At 40.4% G+C, this 13,424-nt stretch overlaps 1 protein-coding gene across 2 annotated transcripts in view; it reads right to left on the bottom strand.

Moving 5' to 3' along the window:
• Positions 1-1,107: 1,107 nt before the first annotated feature.
• The window catches only part of LOC128373157 (serine/threonine-protein kinase MARK1-like), a 30,512-nt gene continuing 18,195 nt past the window's right edge, over positions 1,108-13,424 (bottom strand). Inside the window, exons 5-18 of one of the 2 annotated variants that reach the window (XM_053333431.1) lie at positions 12,858-12,923; positions 12,421-12,491; positions 10,220-10,276; positions 9,442-9,678; positions 7,869-7,988; positions 7,112-7,211; positions 6,830-6,942; positions 6,535-6,739; positions 5,648-5,829; positions 5,358-5,449; positions 4,903-5,043; positions 4,458-4,709; positions 2,889-2,933; positions 1,108-2,779 (exon numbers count right to left, since the gene is read on the bottom strand). In XM_053333431.1, coding sequence (XP_053189406.1) covers positions 2,434-2,779; positions 2,889-2,933; positions 4,458-4,709; positions 4,903-5,043; positions 5,358-5,449; positions 5,648-5,829; positions 6,535-6,739; positions 6,830-6,942; positions 7,112-7,211; positions 7,869-7,988; positions 9,442-9,678; positions 10,220-10,276; positions 12,421-12,491; positions 12,858-12,923 — 2,027 coding nt within the window. In that variant the 3' untranslated portion in view covers positions 1,108-2,433. The remainder of the gene's footprint in view (positions 2,780-2,888; positions 2,934-4,457; positions 4,710-4,902; positions 5,044-5,357; positions 5,450-5,647; positions 5,830-6,534; positions 6,740-6,829; positions 6,943-7,111; positions 7,212-7,868; positions 7,989-9,441; positions 9,679-10,219; positions 10,277-12,420; positions 12,492-12,857; positions 12,924-13,424) is intronic. The other variant, XM_053333432.1, reaches the window with a different exon arrangement.

Genomic DNA, 13,424 nt, shown 5'->3' with positions numbered 1-13,424 from the left:
CGATGAATACAACATCCATGTTCATTAATCCATCAGTCTAAATCTAGCATTGATCAGTAGGGTTTTTTGTGTGTGTTCAGGCATTCATGTGACTCAACAATCTTTATACATTTGTAATCTCATATGTTTTATCTACAGAAAGTAATAACGAAATGATACTTTTTAACCTATTAACATGCTGAAGGTGCAGTGTGTAGGATTTAGTGGGATCAGCAAAAATGGAAAATAACAGTTATACATTTTAATGATTATATTATCACCTGAAAATAAGAATCATTGTGGGGTTGTTTTTTTTAACCTTAGAATGAGCCCTTTATATCTATGTAAGGAGCAGGTCCTCTTCCACTGTGTCTACCATGTTGCATCTCTATGTTTCTACAGTAGCCCAGAATGGACAAACCAAACTTTGGCTCTAGAGAGGTCCTTTAGTGTTTTTTGCGAGTTTCGTGGCCAGCATAGCCAGCACAACACTAGATGCCACTAAATCCTACACACTGCACCTTTAAACTGAACAAATCTGCCAAAACAAAATGTTTACATTTTTCTGTCTTTCCACTTTTACGCGAAAATGATTTGTAAATGAAGCTTTTGTAAGTTTTAAGAGGGACCATGCCAATTAAGATACACATTCGTTAAGGAGATTGCTATTGTTTTATGTTAATTATTTGACGAATTATCAACAGAATTGTTGTCTGAGAATCTACCTGTGTATTCTTGCAATTTATGTTTTTATCGTTGATGATTTGTATGATGTTTTAGGTATTGAAAATACAGTTTTTCGTATGTATGGAAAACATTTTTGGGCATGCTTGGAACTATTTTGATTGACGTAAAGGAAAAACTGAGGAAGTTGTTCATAATGCTAAATGTGTGCAAAATACATCAATAGTGTCATGATTAGGACTACATTATTGACTAATATCATGCTATTTAGAGTGAATAAAAGTTTACATCATTAACTGTTCTCATCTGAGCTTCCTGCTGGTGCTTTGTAGCATGACATGGCAGGTCCTCAAAGCAAAGCAACACACTAACACATCTACATCATTGCTTAAAGTTGTGTAATTCTGGATTCAGCCATGAGACATTGAATAAAATAAATACAAACAAATAAAATCCTTTTTATTTTCTCCAACAAAGTGCACGCCTCAATTCTACAAAGCAGCACATTACAATGTAATGGAATAAATACAGTAAAATTCGCTGAATTAAAAAAAAAAAAAAGGGAAAAAAAAGAAAAACACAAGCAAGGAGATACACAAGTACCTGCACAATCACACCAGTGGCAGGAATAAATCAGGGTCTTTAGAAAGGCTCCATGAGGCTTCTTTCTTACTTTCAAGGTGCTTGTTTGACTTTTCATGCAACTTCAGTCCATCCTGTCCTCCGCTTTCTAAAGGAAACCAATTTAAACCCTGCTTTTATGTAATTGAGGACTACCAAACTAACATGAAAGAAATACAGGTGCATACTCTCATGTTCATACACATCACCCTGGAAAACTTGTGCAATCGCAGCAGGATCCCAAATCACCTACCTACTGCTGAGAGAAAATAAAGTGAACACATTTTTCAGTTTTAACTGAACATACTACTCAAGTCTATGTGGTGCAACTTAGTGTTTTTTTCCGTAGGCAAATAAAATATAACATAAAAGGCAAGGGAGCACATCCCTTAATATTCCACAAAATAATTTAGAGCTCTTAAATAAAATTAAAAACACTATTTTCATATGGTGGCTCTTAAAAAAAAAATTTAAAAAATCACAGACCAAAAGGATAATGCTCTAAGAGACATCAATTATATTAGGAAAGAACTCAAATCCCATGAAAAAAGACAGTATTGACAACAAAATTCTGTACAGAACTCAAAATCAATATACAATACAGTACCTGCAGATGTTATGCATACAGTACAATTCTCTTTTTACATAGTTTTAGTATGGGCTCCAGCCTGATCTATATACTGACTTAACACAGGTGGAAAAGCGGCTATTTTAGCTTTCAGTAATTTAAAATGGTTATTCAGCGAGGAGAGTAGATTTTGTAGTAGGCGTTTAGAAAAAGAGACTGAAAACATTATTGCAGGATGGTCATCTTCAGTTGCATACTGCATGTGTTACTTGAATGTGTCCTATGACAAGGAGCAGTGGACTGATGAGAGAGACAGAGGGCTGGACGGAAGAAGAAAAAAAATGTTAGGTGTTTTTGCTATCTCTCCGTCACAGAGGTTAAACCTTGCGATATCTCTCTGATCCACTACCCTGTACAGTACATTCGTGGCCAGTATTACACACTACCAGCCGAGTCCACCCTGATTCTCCATGGTGAGGACCTTCAGTGCTGAATTTTGTCCAGCAAGTCAACACTAATCCAGTGATGAGATGAGACTGTGACCAGAGCTCACCAAAGACTGACTGGGACTCCATCTGCTGTCACAGTTTGAGCTCATTGGCAATTTTGCAAGCAATATTCTTAAAGGCAATGGATGTGCCTGATATCCTCTTGAAGCGCACGCCATTGAGGGAAAGGCGGGGCAGCTTGCACACCTCCATCTCCCACTGCACCAGGTTGTCCTGGCGAGCGTCGCCATGGACGCAGAAGAGAAGGAAGCGTTCACGCTGCTCATAATCGCAACTGTTGGCGTCCAGAACCTTTCGGATTTCTCTCATCATCTCGGCAGGCTCCATGGAGGAGGTGGTCTTCATGCTCCAGGTAAAACGCAGTGAGCGGGGCTTGGAATCCCGACCCACTTCCTCTTTAGGATCACCAGACGCACTCCTACAACAGAAGACAGCAGAGCAAGAGACAGAGCACAGAGAGAAACATTGAAGCTGGTAGAGATTGCTTACAGGCTCTCTATGAATCTACTTCTCAATCATGTTCTCACCTTGATGTTTCTGTCCTGGCACTTGCTTCTCCCTCACTAGGTACCCTGAAATAAACCAAGAATACACGATTACTCCTGTGAGCTAAACATGGGTTCCACCACCCTCTACCAATACCACCCTCATCATCACCGGACAGGGAGAGGGGGTGTCAGGCATCATGCCAGGAAAGAATCCACACTCCTGGGTATCAGGGTTCAGCACACAATGAGGTGACTGTGACATACAGGCACATACTTATTTAGCTCCTTCACAAATGCATCATCCTGTCTACTGTACGCAACCTTTCCTTAATCCCCAATGATCTGTAAGGAGTGGAAAAGAGCTGAATCTTGAGTTCGGCCTCCACAATTTGACTGATCTTTTCTCTTTTAAGCTCAGCATGAAGACGGGGGAGAGTAAGGAGAGGAAAGCCAGCAGCCTGAGAAGCAGATATGGTGGCTTAGTACAGGAGAAGCCGATGAGCCGTAAGGTTTGTTCTTGAGGCAGTGGACACAAGGGAAGGAAGTACACAGCATAACAAGGGTGTCAGTCAGTAGGCAAGGATGTCGTGTAGTGGGCATGTACGTAAGGGGTTAAGTAAACATGGGCGAAGGTCACAGTGGGCACAGAGTTGTTTTTTGTCAGGGGGATGAGGTGCAGCAAACGTTGTATTCTCCTACCTCCGGGTAGACCTGAAAGACATAGCTCTATGCAGGAAGAAAAGGAGAGAAAGCTGTGAGCCTCTACTGAATGGGCCAGCATGAAGGTGACTACTGTACGGATGAGGAGGCTCCATCCCTTCTGGTCAAATTGACAGCAAAGGGTAACAGTGAATGCAGAATAAGCAAAAAGGTTTGGGAATCAGAGATCACAGAATATCTGTTATAAAGAGGCAGGAAGCCTGTGTTTGATGCTAACTTTGTTTTCACTGCTGAAAACCAATTATTTTTGTGTTTAACCGGTCACAGAAAAATCCGTAGATCTGTTTTTAAGTCTCTGAATGCACTTTAAAGGTAAATAGATGACTGCAGTGTACAGCTAAGCTCAATTACTGGATATATACAATATCAGCAGTTATTCTATCCCACACAAAATGGAGCATTTACTATAATTGACGTTTTTTCCCAGTTTGTCCACTACTAAAAACAATACAACCAGATGAAATACAACAAAAAAATTACAGCACTTAGTTTGGTTTGACTAGTCATCCATGTTTAGAAGAGTCTAAATTTGCATTTCCCTAATTTGAGTAGAACTACTACTTGATCCAATTGATTCTCAGTAAAATTAACGGTAGAGCAAAGACCTGTTATTAAGCTCACCATCTAACATCTAACATTCAGACAGCATGCAGAGACATAAAAAGGAAAATAACAATCATCCCTTCAATTTCATGAGCAGTGGTACATAAGTGTAAAGGCAGTATAAAGTGGAGCAATCTGTCTTCTTATTCCAGAGGAATTTGAGGCTGTTTAGACTCTCAAGCAAATGTTTGCAATTTCAATATTTATCTCACATCAACTGCCAAAGTGACTGTAAGTACCTTAAAGGTGCACAACCTATATGTACAGTCAGATGTCTCCACTGACCTGCGGACAAACTTGGAGGTGATCTTGCTGATGATACCAGTAGAGGTGCCCCTTCGTTGCTGAGCAAGAGCCCCTGTATCGTGGGACAGTGTAGGCGAGGCCGGGGGGCCGTTGTAGGTGGCACTGCGTCGGTCTCTGAGCTGAGCCCCATGGAAGGTGCTACGACTGGTGGTGCCACGAGGGAAACGGTTCTTCTCCGGGGTGCTAATACTGTGTGCAGATGGAGAGGTGGACGGACCCCGTGGAGAAGAGCTGCAACACAAACATTATAAGAGATATAACCATGTGTCAAAAGATCCTGCATATCAGCACGCTTGCAAACAATACAGTCAATCGTCATTTTCGCCACAACTGGACTTTCATATTTAAATACACGAGTGGCTTAGGGTGATCATCCTATAGCCTCTATTATCACAGGTGACAATGGCAGGTTCAGGCTGCTCACCTGGCTTTAAGCTCTGTGTTGTCGTCAATGGGGGGCAGTGTGCTCTTTGAAGGGTGTCCTGACGATGACATGGACTTGGTGTGACGAGGTCGTGTCGAACTTATTGCAGTCGATGGGGTGCTCCCCGACACCTCAGTTAAACTGGGACCAGAGGACAGATAGTATTAGCACACAAGGACAATTGCATCTCACCAAACCTGCTCATTTGTTCTGTATTACATAAATTATATTGTGCACTGTAGCAAAGGAGAGCTCCCACACTGAGTCTCCAACCACTGTTTCCCAGACCACACACAACTGAACTAAGCACCCAGCCAAAGGGCCAACTCGCTAGCCAAGGGGACAGCATGTCATCTGTGGCATACACATGACATACACTTTACACAGCAGGTTACAAGAGGAAATTACTTTGATGTCAAAGATCACTAGATGAGCAGCAATGTGTTTGTATTTACCTGCTGTCTTTGCCATTGGGAATAGCAGAATAGCGGTCAGTAGAGGATCGTTCACACACGTATGTGTTCCTGCGAGTCATTGATCCATTGGTCTGTTTGTAACGAGAGACACCAAAAAAGAAAAGATTTGAACCTAATAGTTGAATGCTTTGGTTGAAAAAAAAGATAATACAATGAGGCACAAAAATATGAAGTTGTTATTTCTACTTACCACCTAATGGCCATATTGTTTATACATATGTGTACATGAATGCAATGCATGTGTATGAATGTTTACTCTATTCCCTCACCCCAACAGCACTTGTAGTTTTCTTCCTCTCCTGCACTCCTAATGGTGAGGCAGGAACATCTCCTTTTGAAGTGCTGAGCTCCAGCCGGCGTGCTCCATCCCACTCCTCCCTGTGGTCACTTTCCACACTTAAAGCCTGGCCACGCTTTGTGTACGATACTGCTGGGGGCACGGATGGACCCACTAAGAAAGACAAACATAAGAGAACGGATTTACATTAATTCCACTAATGATATCCTTATTTCTGCCACCTCCAATACTAGGGTTTTTTAAAAAGCAAAAACAAACAGACAAGGAAAGTGTCTTCGTTACAACATCAAGCAAAGCCACTCAAAGCCACAATTTGCATTTCATCCCATCTGTCAAATGTTATACTGTGCAACAACACTTTTTTTCAATATGTTTTACAGCTACAGAAGCCAAGGTGAGCAGGTACAAAGCAAAGCTGTTCACTCCTCATGCTTTGAGGTGCTGTTCCTGAGGAAGCTGCAGGAAAGCAGCCAACCAGCAGATGGCGCCAGACACAATGGCCCACATAGGAGGAAGCTGCTTAGCAACCAGTGCAGTATTCAGGCTGAGTCACACATTTGTACATTTAAGCAGAAAATTACACAAAGCACAGAAACTATTTGGTCTAGGTTTGATGTACTGCCCTTTTTCTACTTCCATTCAAACCTAGGGGATGGAATAACGTGAAGCTTTATCAGCTTTATATTGTAATATAAGAACACCAGTGAAGCTGGTAGTGCTGTAGTGCCTTGCTCAGGAGCACATCATTATACTGGTATCTATTCATTGGGCCAATCCTCAGTGACTAAGAGCAACTTCCCCCTACACAACACACAGCCAGCAGCACTCTCAGAGCTGGGAAGGACGGGGTTACTTTACTTGGCTTCTCTACGACACCACCACCACCACCACCACCATCATCATCCCCACCATGATCACTGTAGCGGCGCTGCTTCTGATTGGCCGAGATGCTGCGAGTGACCTTGGGATGGGCGGGAGAAATGCTGGAGCTGTTGTTGATGTCACTCGTCGGTCGCTGTCGCTGACCCAGGATGCTATTGGTCAGTGGCTCGCTCCCTTCAAACTGACATATGAAGACAGAGGAGGAGGGTTACGGTCACATGACATTACAACTGGTGATGATGTAAAGATGGTGTAAGACAATGAAACTAACCTCTGGAGCTTTTCTGCCCAACAGTAGATAAGTGGCCATGACATCATCGTACTTCTGGCTTTGAAGAGACTCTGTGATCTCATCTTTAGGGAAGCCCATCGTCACCATGAGCTCTGTGGGCAGACAACATAAATCACAGTTAATCCTGGACAAGACATTAAGAGTGACATCCACACACACACACACACACACACACACACGCACACACACGCACACACACGCACACACACGCCCATACACACATGCGAACACACGGGCGCTCACACAAACAATCAAAAACACCTATTCTGGATGAGTCACTGAAGTCCGCCTCAGGCTCGATGTAAGGCTTCAGCTCCTCCTCCTCATGACCCACATTCATCCAATGGTCTTTCATGATTTGCTAACAAAGAAACGAGACAATTAGAACTCGTGTGTATCTAGTGAAATTAGTTCTGTAATTAAGTTCTGTAGTTCAATCATTAATCTCTTAATTGCAGATAATTAGTCTTCTGTAATGATGCAATATGACATGTAAGTGCACTTCAAATGAGAGATGGATGACTTCTTTATAAAATCTTTCTGATCACCAGTTCAGCTGGGGCTGAACAATAAGGAAATCAATTGTTATTATTGGTGGAGAAATCTTTATTATTGAGCTTCAGCCTGGTCCTGAATGCAGGGTTGGTATTGACTCTGCACAGAAGAGTATGAATTGAACTGACAACTACATGATGTTTGCAAAGGAGAAACAAGCTATAATATTTTGTTGTATTATTCCGGTTTTACTTCTTAAAATGCTTGAACAAATTCCATTTAGTCTTATTATTTCAGTATTCTTCAATCACAGAATAATGTAAGACCCCTCTTTGATTGCAGATGAATTATGTTTCCAAATTTCTATCTGACAGACTGTAAATTGAAGTGCTCTGTTGGTTTATAATTAACAACAGCAGTAATTACAATTCAGTGCATAATTTTAAAGCAGGCTGCTATGCAAACCATTTGTGAATGGAGAACAAATAACTGCGAAGATGTAGATTCAAAATACTGGTAATACCTCCAAACTGCCTCGTTTGACAGGGTTGAGAACAAGTAATTTCTTCAGTAGGTTTTCACAGTCTGTGGACATGTAGAAAGGAATACGGTACTTTCCCCGCAGGACCCTCTCCCTCAGCTCCTACACAACAAGCAACACACAGAAAGAAGGATTAAATCAAATAAAGAGCAGTGAAATGTTCCTTTAACAAAGGGACAACTAGAGATCACTCTCAAAGGAGCTTTGAAGATTCATACAAATTTACCAAATGTGGAATATTTCCTCTTTTTCTTGCATTAATTGCCCATTAAGTATTTCAAAACTGCTGCATTATTAATTCAGGGTGGATAAACCTAGCCTCAATGTATATGACAGAAATTGGAAATCTCACTTTTTATTTGAAATTAAGTAACCCGGTTTCCAGTTGATGCATGTAAACATCTTATCTCAGTTAAAATAATCAGTTTAGTTTCATTCTCCAGATACAAAATGAAAAAACTGATAATGACACCAGGCTACAGCACTTCCCTGTTTATGTAAACTCAGACAAGAACAATTATGCAAATATGTTGAGCATTATTATATTTTTCGCTATTATATAGTTTTATTATTGGGAGTATATTGGAAGTAATTAATTTCCCCCCACTGCAGAGACAGCTGCATCCTTTCATAGTTTAACTGATTTGGAGGGCAGATTAAAGGTCACAGGATGCTTCAAAATAATTAGACTATGTGTATCATAATGTTAAACATCCCCTCCAGACATGTTTCAGGACATATAAAAATCATCTGCTTGGAATATTAACTGAGTCTGACATGTTTTTTTCCGCAAAAGTTACATTAAATTTTCTCATTCTCCCTCATTGAAAAATCCAGAATCTGTCTTCACTTGAAGGTGTTGCTTTTGTTTGTACACACAAAAACTGTAGCTGTATGAAGAATGAACCAACTACTTTCACTTTGAAAGGGGGGTGCAGAAGCATTTGACAATTTGATAAGCACTCTGTCTGAAGCATATCAAGCCCTGTGTGTTTTTGGCACAGGTAATTATCATGTATGAATTGCTTTACTCATGGTAAAAGTATGGCTAATCAGAAAGGTACAGTGTTAAAATTAAAGGCAAAAAATTTAACATGACTAATGGCGCTTTTCCACTATACAGTTCCAGCACTACTCGGCTCGACTCAACGCGGTTCCAGGAACCCCCCGGGAAGAGGTGGACGAAGTAGCTGCTTAGGCTGCTGCCCCCGTGAGCTGACCTCGGATAAGTGGAAGAGGATGGTAACTGTTTGATTCTTGTGTGGGACGGCTCATGACTCTTCCAGTGAAGACTCTCTGACCAATCAGTGGCCGGCAGTCTGTTGACGTCACATTTAGTATCGGCTTGGCTCGCTTGGAACCTCAGCAGAGCAGGTACTAAAAACGTACCAGGTACCAGGTACTATCCCTAGTGGAAACGCAAGAAAAACCGAGTCGATGCTAGAACTGTATAGTGGAAAAGCGCCATTAGACCTCAACTTTTTAGATTAATACATTATCTGTGCACTTTTAACAAAGCCAATTACACATCAGAAAAAACATAACACCTACATACCTTTAGGTTCTGTCCGTCAAAGGGCAGTGATCCGCTGACCAGTGTGTAGAGGATGACTCCAAGGCTCCAGACGTCCACTTCTGGTCCATCATACTTTTTTCCTTGGAAGAGCTCTGGAGCAGCGTAGGGTGGGGAGCCACAGAAAGTGTCCAGCTTACTGCCTACAGTGAACTCGTTGCTGAAGCCAAAGTCAGCTATCTTGATGTTCATATCTGCGTCTAACAACAGGTTCTCTGCCTAAGATGTGGAGAGATGTGGAAGATCAGGGTGTGGTTTGACAGATTATCAGCACTGGCAGAACATGATTGATCTGTGTGTGTTTATCTAAAGATAGACATGCGAAATATGGATAGCATGACAGAGAGTAAAGCCCCACTGGGACAGGATTTATTTCTCTTGGGGAGGTGGGACGATTTAACCAAAATGACAGAAAAAAATAAAACCACCAGGAAAGTAAGACCCCCCCCCTAAAGAATCATCAATGAGATGTCGTAATATCAGCTACAGGCAGGAAATTGTATTCTCGTTTTGCTGTTCTAAGCCTGTATTTGTTTATATAATGGCAAATTTAAGTCATTAAAAGAATGCCCAATTTGCCATTAATGGTTCCTGTTTGCAATGGAGTCATGGATATACAGAAACCTATCACTGGATTACTTTGATACTGAAGACAACTTCAAAATGTGATGATTCTAAGGCAAGTTCTATGATTTCTAAACAGCTTTATAGAGGTTTATTCGTCTGAATGGGGCTTTAGAGAGATCATTTAGGTCCTCACCTTTAGATCCCTGTGTACTATCCTCCTCTGGTGACAATACTGCACAGCAGACACAATCTGAAATACAAATACACATGTTGTAAGACACTAAGAACAGGAATGTTGGGTAAGAGTATCAGTTCAAATCAGTTGTTACAAAGTGCATTACAGAGAGAGAGAGAAAAAGATGTAGAGTTGTATAAAAGATGTATAACATGCAGATGTGTAATCCCTGCAGGAGACACAGGGTCATGTCCCTCTAATATATGAAACATGGCAATTCGTTCCCCTCAGTACTTGTAAGTGACACAACATCAGATTCTTTATTCGGTACATTAGCATGTGTGCCAAAGCTTTGGGTCCATTTTGTAGGTCCTGAGGGCCGTCACTGCTTCAGCTCCAAATCTGGTGAGCGTGGTCCTCAAACTGGTATTTTAATGTGACAGAGTGGATTTTAACGTGGAGCATCAGAAGGACTGGGGAAATATGGCACTGCACATAACAATATGTATACAGGCAGTGAAGTTACTTTCTACAGTAAGCAGAGTGGTTTCTGTCTCTAGGGTTTCATGTTTTTTCTTCACATTTCCACAAAGGGATTGGTCTATGATGAAAGTTAAAGAAAGTGCAATTGCCACATTTTTTCCAGGATCCAGTTAGCAGAGATGCACACACCTAACACAAATCAACTTTAATATATTTTGTTTTGACTTCTCTCAAGTATATTGCATTTATTACATAACTTATTGAAATGTCTATCAAAATACAGCTATTTATGTGATTCAGGCAGGTCTGAAACAGGTTACATTACTGTCTGAATCTAACAAATAAGGTGTCGCTATCTACAACCTGGGAATTTGCAGAAACATGAGTAGGAATGCTGATGTTCTGTTTGTTGCTCACATCTGGCTATGCTGGCTGTGACTTTATTAAACACCTGCATTTACACACCTGGCATCACAGTGGTAAACTCAATTAACACACCAACAGGATCATTCATGCTTATTCATGTTCTGCTATACATCAGATAGACTCGCTTTTACACACAAATTCCAAGTTTACGCTGCGAAACTGTTGATGTGGAATAAAGCAGCTCTTCTGGACGAATCCTGAACTTCATCATAGCTGTCAAGATTTTTTATTTTAGCTAAAATGGATTTTCAGTGTTGTAATTATGTTCTGGGACTAGAGTTATGTGTAAAGTGCCTTGAGATAACTTTGTTGTGATTTGGTGCTATACAAATAAAGATTGATTGATTGATTGATTGATTGATTGATTGAGTTGCAGAGCTGCTCATAAAAACCTCTACTAGTATCTCTCCATTCATAAACATTTAGGTTTATTTGTCCAGGTGAGTGACTGTCTCTGATATTGTTGCCTCTCAATACTCAACAAACTTAATTGTTAATGAAGACTATAAATAACGAAGAGACACTCCCCCACCAACTACACCCACAGCCCATACCCACTTCATCTCCCCAAAATTCTTACAGAAGATTTTGCCCTTGATAACAAACAAGATGTAAAAAAAAACCAAAAAAAACACCACACAAACAGAACAAACCACAAAAATTGTCATAGACAATTAATTTTGACTGAAAGTCTGGGCTGTTATAATCTTTATTGTAGGTTTAGGACCTGTATGCAAATTAATGTTGCACTTTCTGTGTGTGTGTGTGTGAGCTGTTGCTATGACAGCTATCCAGGAAATCTCACCAACATAGCTACAATATCAATCAAACAGAAAACACTCTGTTCTTTGACAGATATGCCACCCACCTGTGTGCACTCGGGCATGCTTTTAATACTTTTAGTGTTGAGCACACAGACACCCACACTGTTTCACACATAGTTCATCAGAGTCATCAAAGATCATCCATGAGAGATTTAAAGATGAACAGTGTGGACATGAAATAACTGGCTTATCAAGATCTTGCTTTAGCTATACTGAATAATTAGAGGATTGAAGTGCTGATTCTACTCATTGTCAGAGTGTGAGCAGGTAAGAGGTAAAAACATGAAGTGCTGTAGATGCCTCATTGCTCTTGTGGCACCACTAGGTGTCAGAGCAGCCTCTATAAGGAAGTTGTTCTCAACCCCCCCTTCTCTTCGACCAAGCTATCTGCACTTCATCTTTCCTCTGCAGTCGGTGACGAAGCTTGATCTTGGTGCATGCAGTCTTTGCTTTGAATGGCCTCACACTACAATACTGATGACTCACCTGTCTGAACTTGGCCCTGGCCTCCTTCTCCTTCATTCTGCCATGAGCAACCAAATAGTCGAATACCTCTCCTGAAAGCAGACAGACAAAATATACAGTTCTCAATCAGACCACTGTCATCATGTGAGGTTTGCTGTAATCATGTAATCATTCATGTAAGAGTTTGTTAGATAAAAGCATCCACCAAACGTGATTTGCAAGTATTTGAGCTCAAGTTACAGATTTGTAAAGAGTTTTCTGTGATGAATACTACATTAGAGGCAGCTTAAACTTGTATGACCTCATGGCACACATATCTACTGTCAGTGCTTTTGTATGAGTACATGTTTATTCAAATGGTTCTCGCAACCATACTGTGAGGACAACCACCAGAAATATGCTTGCAAAATCAAGCAAATAATACACATTTAGTGGATATGCATTAATGCTTCACTCACCACCACTAGCGTACTCCATCACCAAATAAAGTGTCTTCTCAGTCTCAATCACCTCAAACAATTTCACTGCAGGAGAAATTGGAAAAAAATGGCAGAGGGAGAGAAAGAATAAAAGTTAAGAATCAAATAAATTAGCAACTTAGCAAAAAACATTGTTTTGGCCAATAAAGCTTCTAGAGTCATTGGAGCTCACTGGTCTGGTTAGAGTCTCGACAATGCATTAAAACAAAGCCCTCAATACTTTAAAAAGTTAGTATCTTCCATAAATCTACATAGCAATAACTTACAGTTATTAAGAAAGCATTAGCTTTTAGCTAATGCTACTGTTAAGATCATCCTGGTGCATACATTAATTTCTATTTGATGCTTTATGGAAGATATCTCTCACTTGTGGAACTTAATTTGGTGTTATTCTTATTTTAAGGACAGAAAATCAGATGAACCCACTTAACAAAAAATCAAATAGAGTTATAAATACTGTTCATCTATTGCTTTTATCATAATATATTTATTAGAAGGAAACAAACGGGATCATTTGGATATAAGTGTGATCTCTGATTTTTCAAG

The sequence above is a fragment of the Scomber japonicus genome, chromosome 14 (genome assembly GCF_027409825.1).
Source record: "Scomber japonicus isolate fScoJap1 chromosome 14, fScoJap1.pri, whole genome shotgun sequence".
NCBI classification, from domain to species: Eukaryota; Metazoa; Chordata; class Actinopteri; order Scombriformes; family Scombridae; genus Scomber; species Scomber japonicus.
Note: the sequence above shows the minus strand (reverse complement) of the source record. Positions and strands in the feature narration are given on the sequence as shown.